The sequence below is a fragment of the Xiphias gladius genome, chromosome 18 (genome assembly GCF_016859285.1).
Source record: "Xiphias gladius isolate SHS-SW01 ecotype Sanya breed wild chromosome 18, ASM1685928v1, whole genome shotgun sequence".
NCBI lineage: Eukaryota > Metazoa > Chordata > Actinopteri > Istiophoriformes > Xiphiidae > Xiphias > Xiphias gladius.
In genome coordinates this window covers 502,653-529,239 of record NC_053417.1, presented here as the reverse complement: position 1 = coordinate 529,239, position 26,587 = coordinate 502,653, and the positions used below count along the sequence as shown (strand labels likewise).

Below are 26,587 nucleotides of genomic sequence, written 5' to 3'. Positions count from 1 at the left end.
AGGCAACTCAGCCTTTGGTGATGTCATTCAGGCAGTCATTGACTGCAAAGGAGTTTCTTCCAAGTATTAACAATAATCCTTATATTTATTATAATTAGATTGGTTTGTCCAATTACTTTTGGGTGTCTGAAAATGAGGGACTATGTATAAAAATAGCTTTAATTCCTAAATGGTATGTGATATTTTTGTTAAACCCTTTGAGTTGAAGCTGAAAGTCTACACTTCAATAACATCTTGATGGCTTTGCTTCAGATCCATTGTGGTGGTGTACGAGGCAAAATTATGAAGATTGTGTCACTTTCAAAACACCTACTTATTTAGCTGTACATCTCTTGAATAAACTGTGTGTATTGTCTGGTTAGTGGTCAAGCAATGACAGACTAGTCACAACAGTCATAGTGATTTTCGAAGGAATAATAGAATATCATTAGTCAGATAAATCTTGAGAAAATCATGAAATATGTTATTACTTCCTTAGGTTGTGGAAAATATAAATTAGCCCCATATCAGGTTTGTCATGGTCTCGGCCGCCACCATGCGGCAGCCCCTTATGTTTCTGGTGTTTTTTACCTTTGCTGTGTTTCCTGTCTTTCCCGTCTGTCTCTCTTTCTCTATGTGTGTATGTGTGTCTGTTGTGTGGGCGTGGCACTCCTCATTCCCTCCCAGCCTCCTGATTGGTAATCCGTCTACACACCTGCCATCCATCAAATCATCAGCCCTACAGTATATCTACCCTGGTTCTTCATCCACTTTTTGCCAGATTATTTCTTCAGCCAGTTTGGTATCAAGAGCTCTCGGCTACTTAGAATTGTGTGTTCTGAATTAATCTCCTCTTGTATTTTGCCCTGAGCTAACCACTGTTTCTCTATGCCTCAGGATCATCTCATGCTTGCCTGTTTGCCTGTTCGACTCAACGCCTTCCAGGCTAACCACACAGCTCTCCCCCACAAAACCTGCTCATCACCTCCGGCTTCCAGCTTCCCTCAATCCCCTGCTTAGCTACCAGCTCATTCCCCTGCCTGCCAGCCAGCCATCCAATCCTGCTCACTGCCTAGCCTTCATTCCCTGCTCTGCTCAGCCCAGCCATCTACCATTTTCCCCTCCGCCCTCAGCCTTCGCCTGCTGGAACCCTCACATCCCCACTTTTCATCAATTACCAAAGTTTTGCAATAAATGTTTGTGATCATCCTCACTATAAGTCTGTGCTCTGCAGTTGTTCACCTGTTTGACACAATGTTATATTCAGTATTAAATCATACATGTATGCAAATGTTTTCTGTTTTCTGTGGGTAAAATTAACAATTTTTTTAACTACTGAGGCGGGGGGGGCTCCAATACTACAAATTCACAATGACAACAGGTAGATAAAGAGCAAAGCCTCCAGTTTAATCTTTAGGTTGATTTATTTATCTTTGACAATGCAAATGTATCACATTTACACAACACAGCAGCAGTGAAAGAGCCTGAGCTGGAGTGGAGAAAAGAGTCAATAAGTTAACACTATTACATTGTATTCAGCATAGTCCACTCATTCATTCATTAAGCATTTGTGCCGCTGGCAGCAGAAAATGAAATCAAAGGGGGATTAGGATTATTCCTTCTAATTGACAAACATATAAAATGTGCAGTATAAAGAAAAATCACCTCTATGGTAATCTTCAAAATATTTACCATTAACGGACAATGACACACTACAGTGAGTGCAAAATCCTGTATTTTCCTGCATCAATATGCTGTCTCAGGATTCTCAAATGTAATGCAGATGTGGCAGAGTGAACCCTACACCTTGATTAACAGAAAGAAAAAGATTTTATAACTAACAAGCAGACCAGAATTAAAGTATAATTAAAGTATAATTAAAAGTATGGGTATTATGTTACATGTTTAACTGTAAATATATAAATTGAATATATATATATATATCCTTTTATATATATATATAAATAAAAGGTCTCCTTGCAAAAAGAATTATTAAAAGCTCCTTGTTGTCACCCATGTTGGCCAAAGTGATAAGTAAGACAACTTACACCAATTTGAGATGATAAATCACGGTGTAATTTATTTACTTAAGTTTACTGAAGTAATTGTCTAATGTATAAGTACAGTTCCTTTTCAGTCGGTACACTCAATACAACACATCAGTATGGGGAGTCCTCCCGAGACCAACCTGAAGAATATTTTTCAACATACCTGTCAAGGCCAATGAGATTGTTGCCTGCACGGAAGCCCTACCCTCCCTAAGGAGTATAAAAGGTGCTGCACACTCTCATCTCCTAAATCTAATTGCACTTCACTTTGCATAACCTGATTTGCAGGACACTTACCAGCTACTTAGTTGTCTGTTTCAGAGGTGAGCTAGCTTAGGGCGTTGCTACTGTAGCCTGTAGCAATAGCTGCATCTCCCTACAACCGTTTATCCCTTTATAAATTGTTTAGCCATGCTAACGAATTTGCCTGTTTGGCTCGCTAACTGGCCACTTTTCTCCACCACAGTTTACCTAGGTATTGGAAGATTGTGTAGCCTGCTAACAATCCCGCCATTTTCGCAGATGAAATGGCCCCAGAGAAAGGGCAAAAGACTCCCGGTGGGTCTAGTAAAGCTAGTAAAGCTGGTAACACAATTTTGTTCCGTGCCGCACTGCTTGTGGAATTTTCCTTTCAGAGAAAGATACACACGAAGCCTGGTCAGTGTGTCTCGGCATGTTGCACATGAAAGTGGCACTTACTAATTCAGAGTCTTGTGTGCACTGCCACCAGCTCCAGAAATCAACTCTGGAAAAACGTTCCTGTTGAAAGTTTAGGAGCTTCAGCCAGAGATCCCCTGTTATCCAAAGCCCTTGAACCCCTTGCAGAGGTCGAGCTTGAAGGGATGGAGAGCAATGTGGCAGGGCTATCTTGGGGCAAAGAGATGGATGATATCCTCCCTATCTGTGATATGGAGGAAGACCTGACTGATTTTGCTGTCTCTATCACAATATACAGCGACACATGCTAGCAGACAATGAGATATCTCTTGCCACCTTGGGTGGTTTTTCCAACGAGGAGACTGAAGATGGCAGTCATGAGGATGGAGACCACATTCTGCTTGGGCCAAACATTGCTTTGTCCCTAAGCAAGCTGTCACTCCTAAATAATCCCCAGGAGTGGGAGGGAGGAAGTGGCTGGTGAGGGACGCCTCATTCAGGACCTCTCTACCCACAAGGCAAAATGGATATCTTGCTCTTTTTCACTTAGCACCGATGTTGAAGACCCCACGGTTAAGCGAACGATTTGAAAGACACATATTTTCATGTCTCAATTCTACTGACACACAGGCAGTGTCTGCACTTTGCGTAAGAGGGTATTGTGTATGAATATCAAGTTCTGCCATCTGGTTTTCTCTTGTTCCTCGTGTGTTCATCTAATGCACCCTTGGCACCTGTCAGGAGTCAGGGCAACCTGACCCTCAACTACCTGGATGATCTGTAGATTCTGGCAGACTCAGCTCAGCAAGCCAGCACTCAAACAGCCCAACACATTCACAGTCTCTAGGGTTCATTATAAACCAAGAGAAAAGTCATCTTACTCCCAGCCCGAACATTTTCTTTTTGGGTCTCGAGTTTGACTCCATAAAAAAATCGAGCACAGGTATCCCATCAAAGGATATCTGCTTTCAATCAATGCCTATCGTTATATCGGCCAAGTCATGTTGTCACTCTCCATCAGTGACAGTGCTTATTAGGTTTTATGGCGTCAATGATAACATAAGTTCCCCTGGGTCTGCTGATGATGAAAAAGTTTCAACGTTGGTTTCAACTGAAACAGAGGCTCTCGCCTTCGAGGAGTTAGGCTGGTACGAGTCACCCCATCCTGCCTACATGCACTGCTCCCTTGGAGAGATGCAGCAAATCTCAACAAGGGAGCACCACTAGGTCGTATCTCCTCGTACGTGCTGCTTATTACAGATGCGTTGAAATGGGGCAGGGGAGGACCGTGCAGAAACAAATACATGAACAGCATTTGGCATGAGGAACAGGGGCAATGGCATATCAACCTGTTTGATTTTTAAATATGCAGTCTTCTTTACAAGATGGGTTTACTGGCGCATCAACATGTACTAAACTGCGACAATGCCTGCGTAGTCGTGAATATCAACAAACGGGGAGGATACACTCCATTTCCCTTCTCTCTCTCTTGCTCAGCCTTCTAATGTGGTGCAGAGCCCGGCTGCTGTCCCTCAGAGCGATGCATGTGTATATTCAAAGCATGGTGAGAGGGTTAATGCTCTTTTTGTCTGCCATGTCGGTTGGGACAGGATATCTCCTGGCTATCATCCTCTGGTGGTGCATTTTATGAAAGGAGCACTGCGCATAAGACCGCCATGTGAAATCATGGTTCCCAAATGGAATCTGGCGTTGGTTTTGGATGATCTATGTGACACGCACTTTGAACCATTAGAGTCTATTGGCTTAATATGATCTCATACAAGACCGCTCCTCCATTGGCTCTGTGCTCATCAAAGCACGTGGGGGATATTCACTTGCTTTCAGTTCACCGGTCATGTATCCAGTTTGCACTGGATGGCTCTAAAGTGACTCTGCACCCTAACCCAGCATATGTCAATAAGGTGCCAGCCAGGTAAATGGAATGCACTTATCTAATCTAATTGACCACTCATAGTGCTTTACACTACTGCCACATTGACCCATTCACACAGCACTTTTTCTATACAAACAGTGCTTTTCCACACACACACACACACACACCAATGATACATTGGAGGACATTTGAGCTTCAGTTTCTTGCCCAAGGATATTTTGACTACAGACTGGAGGAGCCATGTATTGAACCACCGATCTTCTGGTTAGTGGACAACCTACTCCACCTCCTGAGCCACAGCCATCCCCGGCCGCTTTGTGTTCATATAATGATCGGACACGCGAAGTGCGCAAAACAAACTAGTTATTTGTCTGCTTTGCTTAACTGGTGATGGGGAAAGTCCTCTTAAAACAATGCCTATCTCACTGGATTGTGGATGGAAGAATGGACTTGCCCGTTGGTGTGCATGCACGCTCTTCCAGAGGCATGGCCGCTTCCTAGGCACTTTTTAAGGGTGTTTCAGTGGACGATGTTTTAAGGCTAGCCGGGCTTCTCCACATACATTTATGAAGTACCAAGTGTACCGACCAAAAGAGAACTGGAGGTTATGCACATAACCAACATTCCCTGCGGAAGGGAAACAAGGTACAACACAGGTCAGCCCTTCAACGCCTAAGGGCTCAGGTAAATGCAGGGCAGATTGAGGAGATGAGACTGTGCAGCACCTTTTAAACTGCTTAGGGAAGGCAGGGCCTCCCTTGCCTGCAACAGTCTCATTGGCCTTGACACTCGTGTTGAAAAACATTCTTCAGCTTGGTCTCCCAAGGATGCAATCTCCATACTGATGTGTTGTACCTCGTTTCCCTCCCTCAGGGACCATTGGTTATATGCATAATCTCCACTTTCCACACGCATCTGAATGTATATAATATATAATAATATATAATAATGCATTCAATATCATAACTGATCTCAGAACAGTGGAAGCTGAGTGAAAGGCAGCTTGACTACAACACTTGTATATAGCTAGCTATAGTTAGTCACCTGTCAAAGATCCCAGGATCCTTGATCGCTTTAATTGATGCCTATTTTTCACTTTTCTAACTGGTCAAGCACGGCTTGCCTTGCTTTTCCTGAGGCACACCAATTTATCACACCAAACAATGCCATACTATACAAAACAAACAGGATATTTATATTCTAAATTCATGTCAACACAAAAACAATGCAACAGTTTGTATCATTAGGAGAATTAGTTACAACTTAATATTATTAATGTCAGTCTTGAATTGGTTTCTGTGTCAGACTGGAATGCAAGCATCCACTGTTGAATCCTAATGGCCCATTTTTCCGGCTGCTCGCTTCCTGTTAGTATCAGCAGCAATAATGAGGAGCTGGGAGGGAGTGGCGAGCCAGGTGTCAGAGCGGCCGCTAAACAGGAATAAAGAGGCCAAGAACACTGACCCGCAACGAATTCACACAGACTCAGCCAAGAAGGAAGCAGGAGAGACGAAGGAGACTCAAGATCTGAATGTGTCCCTGTTCAAAAGCAGTGGTACAGTCCATGGTGTTTTAAACTTTCAACACTCATTTACAAGAATGTTGTTTAGTTGTAGTGTTTTGCCTTACCCTTTAGTCAAATTTTGTGAAAGTGTTTCATTTTAGACATGTTCAGTCACTCAACATTTTCTAGTCTTGAGAGCAACACCCTTTATTAATTGGTGTAGAACTTACGGATACAGTACCTGAGTTTTGGTATTTGTACCATAAAAATACTCTGTTTCATAACTTACTCTGAGAAATATAAACGTTTTTTATGAGACTCCTTTTTTCTTTTAACAAAAAAAAGTTGAGGTTCTCAAATGATACATTAAATGTCTAAATGCAAGCAGCCATAGGATGCAAGATGTATGCTTTAACAAAATGGTCTAAAATTGGTTAAAATTTGATTAAAAGTTGCACTAATCAATATTTAAATATAGAAAATGGCTCAATTGACTATTTATAATTTGGAGTCAGAATCCAAAAAGTCTGTTTTTCACATTATGCAAATTAGGAAAAATTAATCATGGTGGCATTTATTTTCCATAAGGCTGTTTTGTAGAAAACATTGAGATGTACAGCCCTGGGTGAAAGTATTGGCATGCCTGAATTTTAGAATATCTTCAAAAATAAATGCAAATTAACCAATTTTGTATAATGAAAAATATTTTAATAAAATGTCCAAGGTTACTGAACAAAAGAAAATAAAAAAAACAAAACTTGCATAATAGTGAAATAATACAAAAACAAAATGTATCCCACAGACACAATTATTACAGCCCTTCGCTAATATTTGGTTGCAGAACCTGGCAACAATGACAGCATCTAAACATTTTTTGTAGCCATCTAGAAGCTTCTTGCACCCATCTGCTGGTAGTTTTTGCCGCTCTTTCACTGCTATCTGCTCTTTTAAGTTTACAGGAGTCCTTTTTGCAATGGCAGATTTCAGCTCTCTCCAAAGTGTTTTCAATGGGATTTGGGTCAGGACTCATTGCTGGCCAGTTTTAAACAGTCCATCTTTTCCTTTTCAATCATTCTTTTGTGCTGCTGGATGTGTGCTTTAGGTCATTGTCCTGCTGAAAGACCCAAGATCTTTGCCTCAAACCTAGTTTTCTGACACTGGGTAACACATTTCACTCTAAAAGGCCTTGGTAATCTTCTTATTTCATCATTCCTTTGCTACATTCATTGTCTCCAGTACCAGAGGAAGCAAAGCAGCCCCACAGCATGATAGAAGCTCCACCATGTTTTACTATAGGTAGGGTGTCTTTTTCCTTTTGGGCTTCATTTCATTGCCTATAAACAAACTGATGCACTGCATTCCCATAGAGCTCTACTTTGGTTTCATCTGTCCATAGACCATTATCCCATAAAGATTGTGGCTTATCTATGACCGTGTATAGTGGTTTCCTTCTTGGCCTTCACCGATGGAGCCCTACTTTGGTTTACTGTGCAGCGTATGGATGGGGCTGAAACCACCACTCCAGATTGCTCCAGGTCAGCCTGAAGCTCTTTAAATGTCTTGCATGGTGTTTTTTCCACAATCCGCATCATCCGTCTGGAACTTGTCTCATTGAGTTTCTTGTCAGCACCACGTCCTGGAAGCGTCTTAACAGTTTTATGACTATGAAATGTCTTGATAACGTTACAAACTGTTGAAACAGTGATTTCAAGATCTTTGCAGATTGTCTTGTAGCCTTAGGAACTGTTATGTTTTTTGATAATAACATTTCTGATGCTCCTAGACGGCTCTCTTATCTTTGCAATTGTGAAAAAAAAAATTGGAAATTATCAGCCCCTTTTTATGCAGTAAAACCATCATTCATTGGTTAATTCAGGTCATGTGAAAACTGAAAAATAAGCTCTGGTGGGTCTTATTTGTTTGTTATTTTGTTTGATTAACTAATTTTAATTAATCCAAATGGTGCCAATAATTGTGTCAAGAGTACATTTTATGTCTGTATTTTTTATTTCACCATATGAACGCGTACTTAAAATTCAATTGTGCCGATAATTTCAGCCAGCACCATATATCTGTGCCAAATTTCAAGTCATATGGTGTGGGGGAGTTGGCCTTTCAAATTATTACTTTTTTGGCTGGTAATTATAGCGCCACGATGAGGCCGTTTGGAATCATATTTCTTGTGAAGCAGTCATCATTTCCAATTACAGTGCCAATTTTCAAGTCTCAAGCTCGTTCCAGCTCACAGCAAATTGATCGACAGCATAAGATTGCAGACGTTGATGAATAGGCCACACCTACATTCATCAATCAATATGTCATGTCAGATTTTGCTTAATACTTGTTATATGTTTTTGGACATATCTTTCCCATTTATAACAGAATTGTGTATCTCTGTCCCACAAGGCTATATACCAAATTCTGTGCTGATAGAGTTGAAAAAAAAAATCCATTCAAATTACTTTTTTTAAATTATGCAAATTAGTAATATATCCATCATGGTGGACTTTTATAGTCCAAGAATCTTTTTTGTAGAGCACATTGCGCTGGACTTATATGTCAAATTTCAAATCAAGTGTGAGTGGCGTGGTCTTTCCAAAATTACATTTTTGGGCCTTAATTACAGCGCCACCATCTGGCCGATTGGGCTCATATTTCTTAGGAAGCACATAAATTCCAGCTATTGGGCCAGGTTTTATGGTTTTAGGTCATTCCAGCTCACAGCAATTTAAGCAGTGGCAGAAGACCAATAATGAAAATAATAATAATAACTAGACCTGCAGGCAGGTATTAACAGGGTCAAAACACCCTCACGCAATTCGCACCAAGCTGCCCATCAAGGTAATGCAAGTCGGACCTGCAGGCCCATGCACGCAATGCAAGTTTAAGGCTGAGTGCAGCACAGACACTGGAAAACATTCCACCAAGGTTGGAATACTTCTGAGGGGTATTCCAGAAAGCATGGTTAACCCTGCTTGGCATAAACCTTGGTCGTGGGGTTGAGTGAATGTATTGCAACTTACCCCAGGTTTTGGGTTAAGTGATCCGACAGGCATGAATGTCCCAGGATTTCACTTTCAACAATTTATGCAGATTGGACTTCAACCTAAGATGAGTTTGAAAAAATGTGTTTTACAAATTTTTCCGCTGTGTTTAAAAGCACCACCTAGTGGCCAATATACACCAAAATTTTGCATAGCACCTCAGTGTGGCACAGAAAACTACCAGACCAAGTTTTGTGTCAATCGGACAGACCGAACGTTAGGTTCATAAGTATTTGGACAGTGATACAATTTCGTATTTTTGCCTCTGTACACCACCACAATGGATTTGAAAGGGAGCCATTAAGATGTAATTGAAGTAGACTTTCAGCTTTAAATCAAGGGGTTTAACAAAAATATCACATTAACTGTTTTGGAATTATAGCCATTTATATACATAGTTCCCCATTTTCAGAGGTTCAAAAGTAACTGGACAATTGACTGACAATAAGTTTCATGGCCAGCTATGGCCTGTTCCCTTGTTGCTTCATGACAAATTAAGCAGATAAAAGGTCTGGATTTGATTCCAAGTGTTGAATTTGCATTTGGTAGCTGTTCATGGGAATTCTGAATATATGATCCAAAGAGGTGTAGATGCAAATGAAGGAAGCCATCATTAGGCTGAAAAAACAAAACTATCCTATCAGACACATAAACTTTAGGAGTGGCCAATTCAACAATTTGGTACCTTCTTAAAAATAGGGAATGCATCTCGTAGCTCAGCAGCACCAAAAGTCCTGGAAGACCACGGAAGACAACTAATGTTGATGAATGCAGAATTCTTTGCTTTGTGAAAAAAAAAACCCTTTACAACTATCTAGTCAGGTCAAGAATAATATTCTGTTATTCTCTTGAAAATCACTGTGACTGTTGTGACTAGTATGTCATTGCTTGGCCACTAACCAGACAAGACTGTTAACATAGTTTATTCAAGAAATGTACAGTTAGGTCCATAAGTATTTGGACAGTGACACAATTTTTTTAAATTTTCCTCTGTACACCACAACAGTGGATTTGAAATGAAGCCATCAAGATGTGACTGAAGTGTAGGCCTTCAGCTTTAATTCAACTTGGATGAAGATCCTTTGCAGTCAATGACTGCCTGATGTCTGTAACCCATGGACATCACCAAATGCTGAGTTTCCTCCCTTGAGATTCTTTGCCAGGCCTTACGGCCTTCAGTTGCTGCTTGTTTATGGGTCTTTTTGCCCTCAGTTCTGTCTTCAGGAAGTGAAAAGCATGCTCAATTGGGTTGAGGTCAGGTGACTGACTTGGCCTTTGAAGAATATTCATACACAGAACCTCAGTGTGGTACGGCAAACAACCTGCCCAAGTTCCGTTTTAATCGGACAGACCTATGTAAAGATACAACATTACTTCCTTTGTATGAGTACAAGTCTTTCTTGGTACAAGTCTTTTTTGGAGTATCAAAACCCCTTTAATAAGTTTTTGCAATTTTGCAAAAAAAAAAAAAAAGGTTTCCACCTGTAAAGTTTAGGAAATGCCTATATCACAGCATTCAACTAAATTCAGGGAATGCGTACACGTAATGATTTGGAATATGCTATGTACAATGAGGGAATTACTGGCCAAAACGTGCTTACCTTGATTGTAGCGCCATCTGATGATGGACATGAGTTATTTTTTTTGTGTCTGACGTGTGCCACATTATATACCTCCTCTGAGAATTTCACTGACATAACTTTTGCGGTTTATGCTGCAGTACTACTTTTACCAACAGAAGAATTTTTTAAAAATAAAAGACTGATTACAATAGGGTTCCCACCATTGTTGGTACTGGGAGCCGTGCTGCTTTGCAGGTTCAAGCTCATACTTTTCTGTGTTTAATTAGTACACTTGGTCGGGTGGAGACAGCATTCATTGTACTAAGCAAAGTGGTGTAACACTAAAGAAACAAAAGAAGATACTCTTCGCACATTTGTGTGTGTGTTTATATGTGCGTGCACACCTTCTGGTAAAAAGAGACAACGGAGGAGGAAGAGGCAGACAGAAAGCGGACTGATAAGATGCATGTTTGAGGTGAGCACCAAGACACTGTACTACTGAATCCCCCCCCCTGAAAGTGTGAGTGAGGAATTCGCCCTTGCTAACAAACCCTCTGTCTGTACAAAGACAGTGTTGGAACAAAGTGTGTTACAGCACCATTTGATGCATTACTAGGACAATACTGTACTGTAGGAAAGTAGCACGGGATGGCTGTGGCTAAGGAAGTAGAGCGCCACTAATCGGAGGGTTGTTGGTTCAATCCCCGGCTCCTCCAGTCCGCATGTACAAGTGTCCAAACCCCAAACTGCCCCCTGGTGTGAGTGTTTAGAAATTGCAGTATGTATAGAAAAGAGCGCTGTATGAGTGTGTGTCTGAATGGGTGAATGTAATATAGTGTAAAGCACTTTGGGTTACCGTTAAGACTAGAAAAGCGCAACATAAGTGCAGTCCATTACTGTATATTTCCATCAGAATGGTGAGGAAAAAGGCAACTAACAAAGGAAGACAGACTAGTTGGTCAGAGATTCATCCTACAGCAAGATAATGATCCAAAACAAAGACAAGCACAGTCTCCAGACTTAACTCCCATGGAGCTGGTTTGGGATAAACTGGACGGAAGGTGAAAGCAAATCAAAATGTGTGTTCACTTGATTAAAATTAGTTAAAAAAGAAGATTCCATGGTTCCTTTTTTTTAAATCTCCAATTGTATACTTTAATTTCAGAAACACTGAGAGATTGAGTTATGTAAATTTAAATAAAAACTGGAAAAATGGAGGTGTTCTAAAACCTTTTAGTGGTAGAGTACATGTTGGGTTATTGGTATTGTCTGCTACAGTGTAGCTTTATATGGGCAGATCAATACAATAAATATTAATACTACAATTACTGCATCTTTTAAAAAAATATTAATTGATTGATACAATCTATAGACATAGGACAGTTATGTTTTTTTGCACAAAAGTTCTTTTTCCATTTGCTCTAAATTGCTCCTATCCAATTAGTTAGTGAGATTAGCCAGACCTGTGAATTTTCCACCAACCGACTATATGCAGATAAATTTTGCCAACCAGACAGCAGGTGTTCAGAACAGCAAACCTGAAATGAAACATGAAAGAGAACCTTCGAAGACACAAGTTATTATATTTGTTGATAATGAAGTGCAGTGCATTTAACATGCAGGCAGGCTGGAATTGACTAGCGCTGTTGATGGGAGCTCGAGCAGGGAAATGGGGACAGTGTGGGCTGGCGAGGGTGAGAGTGCATTAGTATATGTTGCCCTCCTTTCCTGACTAGACATTCATTATGGCAGCTCCTCAGTCTCTGCAGTTTGAACACAACTGGCTCAACACAATATGCTGCTTGACAGCACTTGACATGAAGGAACTACTAAATGTCAACACTAATTGTATTTTATTCAAACTGGAACTCAGAGCACTAACTCTTAATTATTTTTGTTGGCTGTATAATCTTAAAGGGTTATCATTATTTTGGGATGGAATCTGTATTTCCATAAAACCTGTGTTGGATGCTTGTTCTCATCATACATTGTAGAGCTCACTCTGTCTCTTTCTCTATCCAATAATGGCTCCCTCCCCTTCCCACTGGCTCCATCTGTCCCTGCATCCCTGCAGTATATATAGAGAAAGCTCTTGTTCTGCCTTTCTCTGCATGATTCAATGAAAAGTAGGGCAAAGAGGAGGAGAGAGTGGGCCAACTAAGTCCAGCACACATAATCCTTGTAGGCTGTGCCACGCTCTGTATATGCCATGCTGGATTAAACCCACAGGGATACATCAGCGAAATTCACTTTGTTTTATGTCACAGCACTGCCTGCCATGCTGCTTTCAGCAGCAGCTTTTATACTCAAATACCGTGTTGTGCTTTATTCTGATTATTATATTATTTTCTTAAGGTATCAGACACTATTTAATTTTAGCCTAAATGCAATCTGACATCTAATGTTAAAGTGATGATGTAATATTGGATTTTAGATATGAATCACTATCCAAAATGGAGAAATCATATTTTCATACAGTTATTCACCACATGCTCACTGGTTAGTGCATCATCTGTTACTTTTATCTTACTTTTATCTCCTAATTATATACATTTATTTGTTGTTCATACATGACTGGATTACCATCCAGGCAAAGTGAACGTAAATTAAAGTAAAGTAACTGCCCCCTTGCCCCAGGGAATCCCAGGGGCCCCAAAAGCTAAAAGTCTGCTGCAAGTTAGTTGTATGTCATATGATTAAGTGAGGATTTGTTTAAATTTTAACACTTACCTACGATGTCAAATAATAGGTTCTAAATGTTGTCTAATCTTGTGGCCCATATTGTAGGGCGGATACTTTTCAAAATGTAGTGTTTAGTTTAGTATTTAGTAAAATATTATCACATGGTGTATATTCTCTTAAATAAAGTTGTGCTTTACTGCCTCCCACTAACTGACACAGTCTGTGTAGGTACAGGCACCATGGCTGTATTCAAGACCACTCAAGTTGAGCCAGTAAAAAGTCTAAGTCTTAGCCAGAACTAGTCAAGCTAGAGAGGAAAAAAACAAAGAAACAAACAAAACAAAAAACCCCAAAACAAAAACAAAAATTGTCCATACAGTCTTCTTCATCCTGTTGTCTTACAAGTGTTTAAAGTGAGAATGAATTATGATGTAACTTCTATATATATCTTCACTAGGTACATTACTTTGGATTTAGAAAAGTCTGAATGTGACAGGAACAAAAAAACAATTTTAATCTGCCTAAATGTGATTACAAGAAAAGAAGTATACTAGAAATTAAAGAAGCAAGAAGTTAGAAGCTACTATGAAAGTATGATATCTTTCCACTCATGTGCATAGACCTACATGTCTAAACTGAGGTGACTAGGTCGCTACATGGTAAAGAAGCACTGTGGAAAATAAGAATTATCTGCACTTGTAAATAACAGTAAAGAACAGTGCTGTCATATTGAAGACATTCGCATCTCTGTGGGGAACTGGCAGCTCAGTGACAGAAGAGCCGGAGACTGGTGGAAGAGACTGAGACAAGTCCAAGATAATTATAGAAACATCTGGAGACCAGACTTGAGACTGAGGTCAGACTTGAGTACTATAGCACAGTATTACACAGAGCTCACAGGTTGGATTTGGGGGTGGGGTCCAGAGAGGTCCAACATTTTGATCCACCCATAATCTTAGTTACAATGAAAACTGATCTTTTCTCTCTCGTCTAGTGTACTTCTATTGTCTTTTGATCATATGCCCATCCATCCTGCTAATTCTCCTCAGAGCTGTTGGGGGCAGAACACCTCAAAGACCCCATCTGATTTAATCCTAGAACCTTTCTACATTTAGTTTCTCTCTTTTGATTAGAGGATATTTTTGGAAATTATAGTTTGGAAAATTTGAAACCGGAAGCACAAAGTTTGGATTCTGAGGTGAGCTAGAAACTTTTCTGAGAGCAGCTGACTTCAGCTTTGACACAATAAATAGCAAAAATCCTAAGGGCTCACCTTACCACTGGGCCCTCTGAAACATCCCGATGTTTTAACTTCTTCAATTCGTGCCTTTCAGAGTAAAGGAAAAAGCAAAGAAATATTTTGGATTTGTTTATATGTGTCAAAGTAAAATTTATATAAATAACTGAAACTCTATTTCCACCTAATACGCCAACAATAAAACATTCTGTAGCCAACTAGGCGATAGATGGACCAAACAAATTGCTCTAACCAGTTTAAAATATGTGAGTCAAATTCCAGAATATTGTCATTTAAAAGCATAAATCTTGTAGGCTACTGATTTCCCTAAAATGAGTGTGGCTTCAGTTCCCTTGTCAGAACAAAGCTCTTGTGAGCTGTGACGTTCACAGTTCTTATTCTCCCTCTCACCTTAGAACACACCTGATGCCCCTTTTGTCCATTCAGATCCACTAGGTTATTGGATATATTGACACACAGACCTGGTCCTCAAAACCAAGTGGTCCTGTGAAGCCCTCCACAAAGACGTATTCTACTCCAAGCTGTTCTAGGATGTGTAAGCTGCACTGTGTACCAGGGGGTGAGCCCTGACACACTGCCAAGGGAAGTCATTCCCACCACCTGAGACTGTGCCCTTCACCTTTTGGTCATAAAAGTAAATTACTGAATGTACTGTATACCAACTAGTATGTGAAGAGCCTCAACTTCAGGCTGAGTGCTCTGCATTCAGAGTTCAGTGTTTACCTAATGTTAGTCCACCTAACCCCCATCTGACAGAACTTTGATACTGGTCAATAAAACATATATATGATATTCAGTGAAGATGTTTCTAAATGTTCAGTTCTATTAATTAAATTAGGTTTAATGTATAGACAACAAGAATGATATAAACTTACACACGTAAAAACACAGGAAAATATAATTAAAGCGTAAAAATACACTTTGGTTCACATCACTCGGTGTATAGCAGGAGCTTTGACATAGCCTGTGTGAGACAGATGAGTAGTAACACGTTTCTGAAAGGAGGAACGACTACAATGACCAATAACACAGATTTCTTTATTATTTTATTTATCTATTATTTATCTTTCATGTGAAGGATAACTTCACATGAAAGCATGAAAGTTCATTCCAATCTTCATTTGCTAATTAAGACTGTGTGATACGATTGAAAGTGCTGGAAAAAGGTGGTATTTGGACACTGAGTTGGGATTGTTTTGTTGAAATAATATCTAAGACCAACAATGAAATTTGACGCTTAACTTTTAACCAACCACAGACATGAAATCTGGAGACCACTATGGATGAAGTCCTAACAGCTACTGTACTTGCATGTCGACACATCCATCTTCATGACAACTGAGCAAACCTCCACTGATGAAGACTGTGAAAACTTTTGAAAAAAGCTAGCAAGTGGACCATGAGTTGGAATTGTTTTATCAAATGAAGTGAGTAATATTACCTGAAGGCATCAGCATTCCGTGATAATAAAAATCACTCCTATCAGTACCAGGACCTGGGAAGTAAACATTGTGAAAGTTAAATCCTGTGCGAATCACTTTTGAGTTTCTTTCTCATCTCTTCCTTTCACTGTAAATAAATAATTTCTTTCTTGCCCATGTCATGAAAAATGATAGCAGTAGTGAAGTCTACAGGGCTTTGAATGTTTTTCTTCTGCCAGAAGGTTTGAATGAAGTATAATTGAAATAGCTTTTAATAACACAAATCATAGTAGGGGTATACTGATACTAGGTTTTCTCTGCTGTCTAATATTATTCATCATCTATTAAAATCTCATCTATTTTTCTCTCATCATGGCATTAGACTGCTGGATAACACAGTCAGTGCAGAGACTGATTGAACAGATGTCACATGGGTTAAATCTTCTGATCTCCTGAGGAAAAAGAATATGCTTCAGTAGATTTATGCTCTCCTAAAAGTTATGCTTCAGTGGAGTCACAGTCTCTGTGTCTTTTTGGAAAAAATACACTGAAGTGCGTGTGCCTTTTACCTTTGGAGAAATGAAATGCCAACCATAAGCAGACATGATGTGACTACAGGTGGATTTCTAATTCTTTTTCCCTTTTCATTCTCTGTGAATTTATAGGCTTATTTTACAAATAATGTTGCAGAGGGAAAATCTATCTCTGAAATGCTGAAGTGAAGGTCAAAGGGTTGATGCTCTGGGAGCACCCATCTGTGCATGTGCTCAGCGAGTTTGACAGAAGAGATATATGTCATATTATATTGTGACATATAGAGGGGCCAGTAAATAAGTATTTAGACAGTGACATCTTTGTGTTGTGCTGGCTCTGTACTCCAACATATCGAATATAAAATAAAACACTGGGCCTCATGCAAGAATCACTTGTATGCCTTAGTCTGAAAGAATTTAATATATGTTAAAGATTTCAACTGAAATAAAAATGAAATAAAGTGTATTAATGTAAAATAATATGCTGTTCACCATATCAGTGTACTATACATTTTGGTTTCATTTTATCGGGATGGACAGTGGTAGTAAAAGACTTGTCTTTACTACCACTTTACTACCAAAGAATTGTCTAAAAGGTAGAGCAGAGAGGTAGTGCATAATGAGAGAAGCTCTGAAGGAAAAAGTAGCTAAATGCCGCAAAATTACACGGTCAACAAGCAATTAGCAAGAGTGTTAAAAAAAGAAAACGTTAACAGGGCCACCCATAGCATCTGTTACTATCACATAATAAACCTGAGTTGATACCATGTTTTTAAAAAAAACAGATGGGCATGCGGTTATCATCTCAGGAACTGAACTGAAAGGTAACTGGACAAGTTAGATCTAGACTAAACATAATTAAAAGATAAACCTACTTCAGTTAAATATTACTGAAGACATTTCAGGGACAAGCTGCTCCACAGTGGACACAGTCTGGCCATTGATTTGACACTACTTTAGCTCTCTGTCATGGTGAAGCGACCATAGGCCAGTGAAGAACTGGGTCACGGGCTGTTTTGATGCTCGATGTTTTCTGTTACTGCTCCCAGAGGGGAAAAAAGCACTGTGGCGCTCCTAACACTGAATATTGATTGGCTTAGATAACTGACTTCCACTGAGAAATGTCAGCAAAGGGCACTGAGGCCAGGCATGCTTCTTTCCAAGAACAAACAAAGAGTGTCACCTCTAAGGAATGAGGACAAATGTTAGGTTAAGTAACTTCAAATAATACTTCTAAGGTAGAACTTAAATTTGAATTCCTCCTAATTTTTTTTTACAAGGAAATATGAATTATATTGATATTACAGCTTTTCTTCACATTTTCAAATGAGTATAAAAACTTTTTGCAAGTATTTGTGAAAACAGCGTCTCATCCTTGAGCCTCTGAGTGGGTATGACATCGGTTGACTCACAACTAAGAGCCAGTGTTGTTAGGAGACACACGGTCAATTTCCATGGTATGCTGCTGACTGGAGAACATCATACTGTCGGATTATCAACCATTAGCAATTTAATGTCTGTCCTTTACAACAACATGCACTTGGAGGTCCCAGTGCAGTGTTGTCCTGGGGGGTAGCTAGCATTAGCTGTGTTCTTTCTTAGGTCCACATGTTGTGGTGGAAACTGTCCAGACTGTCAAAACACACAGTAACCAGTATTCCTGTGACCTCAGGACTCTTAGATTCATATCATGGAGTAATGTGCAGTTCACATACTAATATACGGAGGATTGAGGTCAGGTCATATGGGATGTACTGTAGAGATGGGATAGATTCTCATGTTTATGATTTTGAACATTCACATTATTAGCTTATGCTCAGTAGCCTACTGATGCTCTTGTACCCTTTCCATCTTAATAAAGTTTCACAATCTGATTTCTTACTTGTTCAGGCAATTTCTTACTATGTGGAGCCATGTTGCATTAGACACAATCCAGGCCAAAACTGAGAAAGTGATGGTGTTCACAGGTTTTTTGCTGTGTTGGTCACAGGTAAACTGCCTTTTTGTTCCAGTAGTCATAGGTGTATTCACTTTTATTGCATTGTGGTGCGTTGACAGTTTTGAATCATTAAACATTTTGGTGATATAGCGCAGGGATGTACTCAGTTTTTTTGTATATTGTATGACCTTATAGCAAAAAAAGAGTTCCAAAGTTGTTACTACCACTTGATATGAACACTATATTTACAAGACAGAAACTCATAATCGTGGTAAAGTTGACATGAACGTTGCATGAGCAACTGGAAACAATGGTGGACCTTAAGCTGGTTCAAAAGTATTGTAGAGTGATCAGAACTGCCTGTTGGGTTACTGAAATTAAAGTTATATAACATTTCAGTGCCGAGCAACATTGTTGTCAGACCAATGAAATTACATTACAAAGATCATTAGATACACTGAAAAACATCAATATAAAGGGTGTTGTCACTGCAATAAAAAAAAAAAAAAAATTATATATATATATATATATATATATATATATAAATTGAAGACATTTCTTAGCAAAAATGAATTGCAATTTAATTTGCACTTTAAGTAGGTATTTTTGTACATGAAAATTATGTTTTTCAGAATAAACCATCATCTGTAAAGATGGTGGGGAACAATCTTAAATTTAAAAAAAAGATAATAAACATAAAATGTGTCATTTAATGACTTCACAAAAACACTAGGACCATCATCACATCAGGCCCCACGATATTAATTCAATGAAAATAGGAATACATTATTCAGCCTCTAATATTCCTCCTGGAGGCTGATGAGTTTTTTCTGTCAGCACCATGTACTGTATCTAATCACAAGTCTTCCTGTTGTGAATGAAACAATAATCACAACACTGTTTTTGTGTGAGCCTCTCAAGGAGAGACAGCTAAGTATGAATGGCATTAACAACACAGGCTGGTACAAGACATTGCAGTTATGTGCAATACAACGCCAGCTGAGAGGCAGCCAGGAGGTATGAATCTCTGCTGGATGAGCACTGTGCTCCACTGCTGCAAATGTGCCCTTCCAGGTAAAAATAGCTAGTGTGTGTGTGGATGAATTAAGAGTGAAAGCAGAGCACAGAAAGGTGGACTATAGAAGTCAGAGCTGACTAGATGGCCTGTGACATGGCTGCAAAACCCAGCTCTGAGAGGGCTTACATAGTGCAGTGAAGGGAAGACGGCAGCAGGGCCGAGGGAAGTCGAACCCTTGTCGCTGTTTCAATAGGTTAGCTGTTTACTTCAGCAGGAGTGATCCTGTCTGCTGACTGGTGTTTATTCTGCTCTCCAGTCTACCAAAATAATGATGGCCAAATACTTTTCAGTTTCTATGTGCTCAAAGGATACAATAATTCTAGTTTAGTTTAAACTAGAATCAGTTTGTAGCTTATTTTCAGTCCATCATTTCTATCAGTAATAACAGGGGCCAGGATGACATCATAAAAAGAAGAATGACGGGGGATCAAACCCGAGTCGGCAGATGATCAGACAGGCTGGAAACAAACCTCCAAGTTAGCCAACTGTACTTACTGTAGCTCTGTGCTCACAGTTCCTGTGCAGTGAGGAAATAATCACATTTCAGGTGCACTCACTTTCAGTTTGACCTCCAAATTAAGCGGTTTGGATATTCTGGATAAACTGTTGCCTTGTTGGAACATCAAGAACTTCAATCCTCAAATTGCATTAGTAACGATAGTTCATTTTCAAAGTGGTTTCTGGGGTGGAACGTGTGACCAATTACTATATTAATGTGTTATAATGGTGTCAAAATACCCATAACCTTAAACAACTGGCATATATTGTGTTTGAAGTGTCTGTATCAGCTTGTTCCACCTCTTCATTAAAGTTACACACTAAATGGTCAAAGGTATGTGAACACACTAACATTCTAAACATATTTGATAGTTGTATATGTCATTCAGTTGGCTGTTTTTCTGTTGGCTGACAACATCTAGCTCACAATCAGTGTTCCACTCCATCCCAAACATGTTGGATGGGGTTGAGAACAGAGCTCTGCGCAAGCCAGTCGAGTTCTTCCACAACAAACTGGGATGAACATTTCTTTATGGACCTGGCTTTGTGCACAGGGACACTGTCATGTTGAAACAGGGAATGGACAAACACCAACTGTTACCATAAAGTTAGAAACACACTATTGTCTAAAATATAAGTCTATGCTGGAGGATTTCACTTCATTGGAACCTGATCCAGATCAATAGTACCACATGTTTCCACATAATTTGGGCAAATACTGGTGTATGGTGCCTCCAGAGAACAAGCTTCTGGTAGCCTGGCGTGTTTGATACGATGACTGACAGAGTGCCACTGAAGCGTTTTCCTTAACAACCAAGATGGCTGCCGCTGATGTGAAGAGGTCTGTTGAATTCACTATGACGAGAGTATTAAACAAATTGGATGGTATATTTACTCAAAGATTAACAAACAACTTTAGTCTGTTTACACTTTTCTATCGTTCTGAAACTACATTAAGCACATTTCATTGCTCTGATTGATTGTAGGTCTATCCAATTGCGTCCAGGGGCATTTTGGTCTGCAACCGTTAATAATGCCCCTTGGAAAATGAAAATGAATAGGGTCTGGAATCTCTCGGGGTCTGGAACCTCTTTGGAATCTCAATTCAATGGGTCTGGAACATTACAGTTTAACCATTTGCATTTGCTAATTAGTCTATTACTCGTTCACTAGAGTAGCCAGGCTAGGCTTCTGGCAAAGAATGGATGTCAATTTTGAAGACATTAGAAGAACTTATTTCAGGCAAACAAGCACATTAAACTGCTTCAGCACTGTTGGGATTGCTATATAATGACACTTTCCAGCCCTCCCTCAATTCATCAGCACTGGAGCAGCCTGTCGTCTGATGATCGCAAATAAAGAATTTGGCTTCCAGCCTGAGAGAAAAAACTGTGAACAACCTCAAATAATCACATCACAACTATCTAGACTTATGTTTCTGTCCTCCAACTGAAATGACCATATAGGTCTCTTGTCCCTACGCTTGGATACGACCCATAGGACTGTACCAACAGCAGTTGTACTGAACCTTTGTTGTTATGGTAACAATAACACGACCTGTAGAAGCATACCAGCAGAAGGTGTACTGAACCTTCGTTGTCATGGTAATAATAATACCCGTTGTTAAAGTTGTGTGAAATTTCAGGGTATAATTAGGTTTAGGGACAAAAACAAGTAGGTGAGTTAAAGGAAAAGGTCATGGTTTAGGTTTAGATAAGCGCTTCCTTTATGGCAGATGACCTTCTCGTCATGGTTACAATAAGCACATGGTTAACAAACAGTGGTTTCCTGTGTAAAACTCCTGTGTTTTGTCAACCCATCCATCCACCCCAACCTCCTCCAAACGTGGACGTTGTCGCTCTTTATACTACATGACGTGACTTCCTTCTTTGCTCCCGTCATAATTACTGCGCAACTAGAGGTCGCCTAACAATAAAACTATGGGTTGTAGTATGCTTGGATGGCTACTATATATCTATCTAGCAATAGTGTACTTTATTAATACCAAATGGAAAGGTGTTGCAACAGGCAGCCATCACATCTAGCAGAGACAAGATGGCATGCTAAATTTGTTTTAGTAAAACAAGGTATCATGAAATAAGTCACACTGGCATACTACTGATTTCAAACCCAAGACTCCAGGTTTTTATGGCTGCAGCATTCCATCAAATGGAAATATTCTAGTAGTATTGTGCATCATTATAAAAACATTTCCATACATTCAGCCATAGTTGTCTCTGAAAACTAGCCTATGGGCTGTCCACTAAAATTTAAGATAAAGTTCAGTGGGTTTGAACTGACTGACCCGCAGAAGGTCATTAACGTGAAAACAATAATACTACTAATAATTCAAACAAAATTGAGGTTATGTATGGGTAGATGGGTAGGTCTCCATTCGTGGATATCTTGAACATCCAATAATTCTCTGGTCTCTACTCCCTCTGTGCCTGGTATCTTTACTGTACTTGGATCGTGGAGGTTCACTAGCCCAAAATCTTACCAGACTAAATTAAAGAACTACACTGACCTCGTGTTTTTCCTGTTAATTTGGCCACTATTTACTTACAAGTGTTGCGTACGCGTTTTGCACACTTAATACAGTATTTAAGCCTATTGCAAAGGAATATAGTAAAGATCTAAATAATAATAATAATAATAATAATAATAATAATAATAATAATAATAATAATAATAATAATAATAATAGACCGTCATATTGAGCCCAGTCGATACAACGCGACTGCACTGATGCACATTCCCGGCGGCCTTTACTGATGTGAAATAAGGAGAAAAAGAAGCAGATTAATTTCAGCCTAGCCCACTAACATGTTTGCAGCCTCAGTCTTTCACAGTGCAGTCAGCTTTAAAAGAGCCACATTCAAACACGACTTCACTATTTTCCACCAAAGCCGTGGTCGTTCGTTTTTGTTTTGTTTTTTTGCCTCACTGATGGAGCTCTTCTGTCCCTCTCTCATCGCACCGCGCCGTCCACATACATTCAGCCATTCATATTCAAACATGAGTTGAAGGCCGGCCTACCTTCTACAGCCCATACCGTTGGCAGTATCCATAGAAAATATAAGATATCCATAATCATTTCAGGCATTCGACTGTAAGAAGCCAATGCGTTCATCGCGCAGCCGTCCAGCAGCGAGCCATTGACTGTGGATTCATTCAGAGCCGCAGAGCATCATCATCATCATCATCATCAGCAGCAGAGGGATAAAGGCTGAGGAACTGCTGCTCAGGCCAGTTTGGGCGAAACCAAAAGGAAGGGGGGTGGGATAACCCCGGAAAAACGATACAGCACCGGCATCCTGCTGCACCCACTGACGGATCCAAATGCAAGGTTTACTCTTTAAAAAAACAAAAAAAACAAACAAACAAACAAAAACACTACAATTCCTTCTGGTGTGAAATGAAGCGCTACTGTATTATTAATGAGCTACTTGTTTAGGAGAAGTTGTAGGTCAATCCAGAAATGAGAGCAGTTATTTATTTACAGCGGCGGAAAGTAGCCTAAGTACATTCACTCAAGTACTGTACTTAAATACATTCTTTTAGGTATTTGTACTCTAATTTTTACTTAAACTCCACTACCCTTCAAAGGGAAATACTGTATCTTTTATAGTAACTAGTTACTTTTTGGATTAAGGTTTTACATAAAACATAAGTTTAGAAAATATAGATAATAATAATAGTAACAAATAGTTAAAGATTAAATCAGTAGCTCATGACATATTTGACATGTGTGGCCCCTTACAATAAAGCTGTGTCTAGCTTGGGCCCACTTACATTTCAGAGTTCCATCAAAGAGACATTTACCCTCTAAACTCCTCAATTAGTTTCATTTGAATAACTGAGGCCCAAAGTTAATGATCTTGTATGCTGCTCCAAAAATAAAAGTTTTAGACCACTCTTCATTAAAAGGAACTAAAAAACCCCCCACCTAAAACACTGAAAACTTCCCAAAAATATTCTTCAAAATGGTTTCCACCTCCCACAGAGAGAACAGTCATTAGAAAGAATGTGATGGATTACTGGAGATAAAAGAAATCACTGCTGTAAGTCACCTGTGTACTTGTTTAAAGCTAGTTCATAAAACACTCTCCATGCTGCCTTAACAGTGTGACAGAGTTTCTATTTTACTATTCAACTTATTTTTATTTAAAACTTTAACATAACATCTGTAGAACTTTTCTCCTTTCACAGTATGCAGATCTAAATCTGGAAAGGGACCCTCTTTGTCCGGCACTTCCTCACCTTCCCTGTACATTCTCAACATCTCATTATCAGCTTTTTCTGTGAGAGTGAGTGTGAGACTGAGAATAATGTGGATAAAAAAAATTGGCACCAAAAGTACACTGAAGTCTCTTCACTGAAGGGAGAGGCGTCTTTCAGGGCAACAGCTGATCTCCAACTCTATTTAACATCTACTTTAATGACCTAACAGTACTGCTGGACTAATCTGGAACCCCGGCTTAACCCATAACAATAAGGACTTTGCTTTGAGTGTTGCTGTCAGCCACACAACAAGGACTATAGCCGCACCTGGACCTCCTGGAGCAGTACTATCAGAGCTTGGCCCTGTCAGTCAGCTTTAACAAATCTGAAATCATGATCTTCTAAAAGAAGCCCAGATCTAAGGAAACCAAATATCACTATCAAATCAGAATTCTGTACATCCATATTAAACATCCAAAGAAAAACAGCAACCAGTGCTTGAAGGGCAGAATTAAGCCATTACCCACTGATTTTTAACTTTAAAAAAAAAGAATACTTAGTTTTTTTTCCTCATCTCATTATTAAATTTCATTTCATTGAATTGAATTATCTTTGACACTTGGAAATATTTTTCACCTAAAAGGTCATGCCAATAAAACATAATTAAATTCTCTCTCATTTGAATTGAGACAGAACAAGAGAGAGAGAGAGAGAGAGAGCACAAGAGAAAGAGAGAGGAGAGAAAAAAAAAAGAGAAAAAAAGAGAGAAAGAGAAAAAGAGAGAAAGAGAAAATGCAAAGAAAGTGACAGCTGCAACAAAATGAGCCCTTAACATTAATTCAACATTTGATGAAGAAACTGAGATAATCTGATAAATACGTGCCTAAATGTACATAGGATACTGGCAAAAGGACATCTCTAAACCTCAAAATTTTGAAGAGAAAGAGTCAGAAGGAAAACTACAATCTAAAGCTAACTGACATCTTAGATCTGCATCAGTGGACCCCTCTTAACTTGAATAAGTCTGAAAAACAATAGACTGGCAAGCCTTCCATTCCTGTTTTGGAAAACAGACCTTTTTCTGCAGAAAGAAGGACTTTACCTTTTTATGACTATCTAAAATGATACACGTAATATAATACTGAAGTTAAAAGCTAAAGAGTTAGCTACCGGGGACAATTTGAAAGTTGGCACTGTCAGCCACCAAGGAGACCACCACACACACACACACACACACACACACACACACACACACACACACACACACACACACACACACACACACACACGCAGAGAAAGGGTTTATATCCTGCTAAGTGTAAAAGTGTGCAGACCAAGAAGAAACGCAAAAAAAAAAAAAAGACCCTACAAGAAAACCCTGAGTACTTGTCGGCAGATTACATCCTCCTCAATGGCAAGAAAATTAAGAACAACCTTATCCTCCATACCAAACATCCAGAGTTGTGGACAAATGCTGTCTGTAATAAGTACCAGCACACCTACAAAGAGGAAATCGGTCGTGGTGGCAGAGTGACCATCTGTCAGGCTGAGTGTCTGGACACTGAGAACTCTATGTTGACCCTGGCTTATTATAAAAACAAAGGAAAACCAGAGCAGTCTAAACTTGTTTGAGAATATGTTTCACCAGTTCAAAACAGAAGTGGACAGGAACAGACACAGCTTAGCAATAGACCCAGAAGATACCACTTACCCAGTAGAGGAGTCAGAACAATAGGAGGAGAGAGGACCACCAGAAAAGACAGACCCTGATTGCACTCACCTCTCAACCCTGAGAGAGAAAATAGGAGAAAGTTTGTCTTCACTGTAACTGGTTTTCAATGAGTTCAGAGAGATCAGCAACTAAGAAAAGAGCTCCAGCACATGAAAGAAGACCATCAAAGGAGAATTGATGACCTCAGAAAGACCACCTTTACCCTTCAGGAGGAGAACACAAGTCTGTGGGCCCAGATGGCCATGATAAAAGGAGGACACAGAGCAGAGAGGGGAGTTTCAGGAGACCGCTGGAACACATGAAGAGACAGATACAGGACAAAAGCCCCCGCACTCCTCTCCACCATTCTTCAGCACATCTCTCTACTGCTGGCTCAGAGACACAGCTCTTTACCACTTCCCCTAACCCACAGACATAGCCTCTCAACCCCACTCCCACCCCTGATCCCTCGGCCTCGAGTAGAGATGGCTCAACACGCTTTCGCAAAGTCACTCTCCCAGACACAGACTTCCTCCCTGCTGGCAAGGCTGACCC

At 39.6% G+C, this 26,587-nt stretch overlaps 1 protein-coding gene across 1 annotated transcript in view; it reads right to left on the bottom strand.

Moving 5' to 3' along the window:
- LOC120803938 (ephrin type-B receptor 2-like) overlaps positions 1-23,230 on the bottom strand; it is a 53,329-nt gene extending 30,099 nt beyond the window's left edge. The window contains exon 1 of the mRNA XM_040152984.1: positions 23,137-23,230. Within this exon, the coding sequence (XP_040008918.1) occupies positions 23,137-23,230 (94 nt within the window). The remainder of the gene's footprint in view (positions 1-23,136) is intronic.
- Between the last annotated feature and the right edge of the window lie 3,357 nt (positions 23,231-26,587).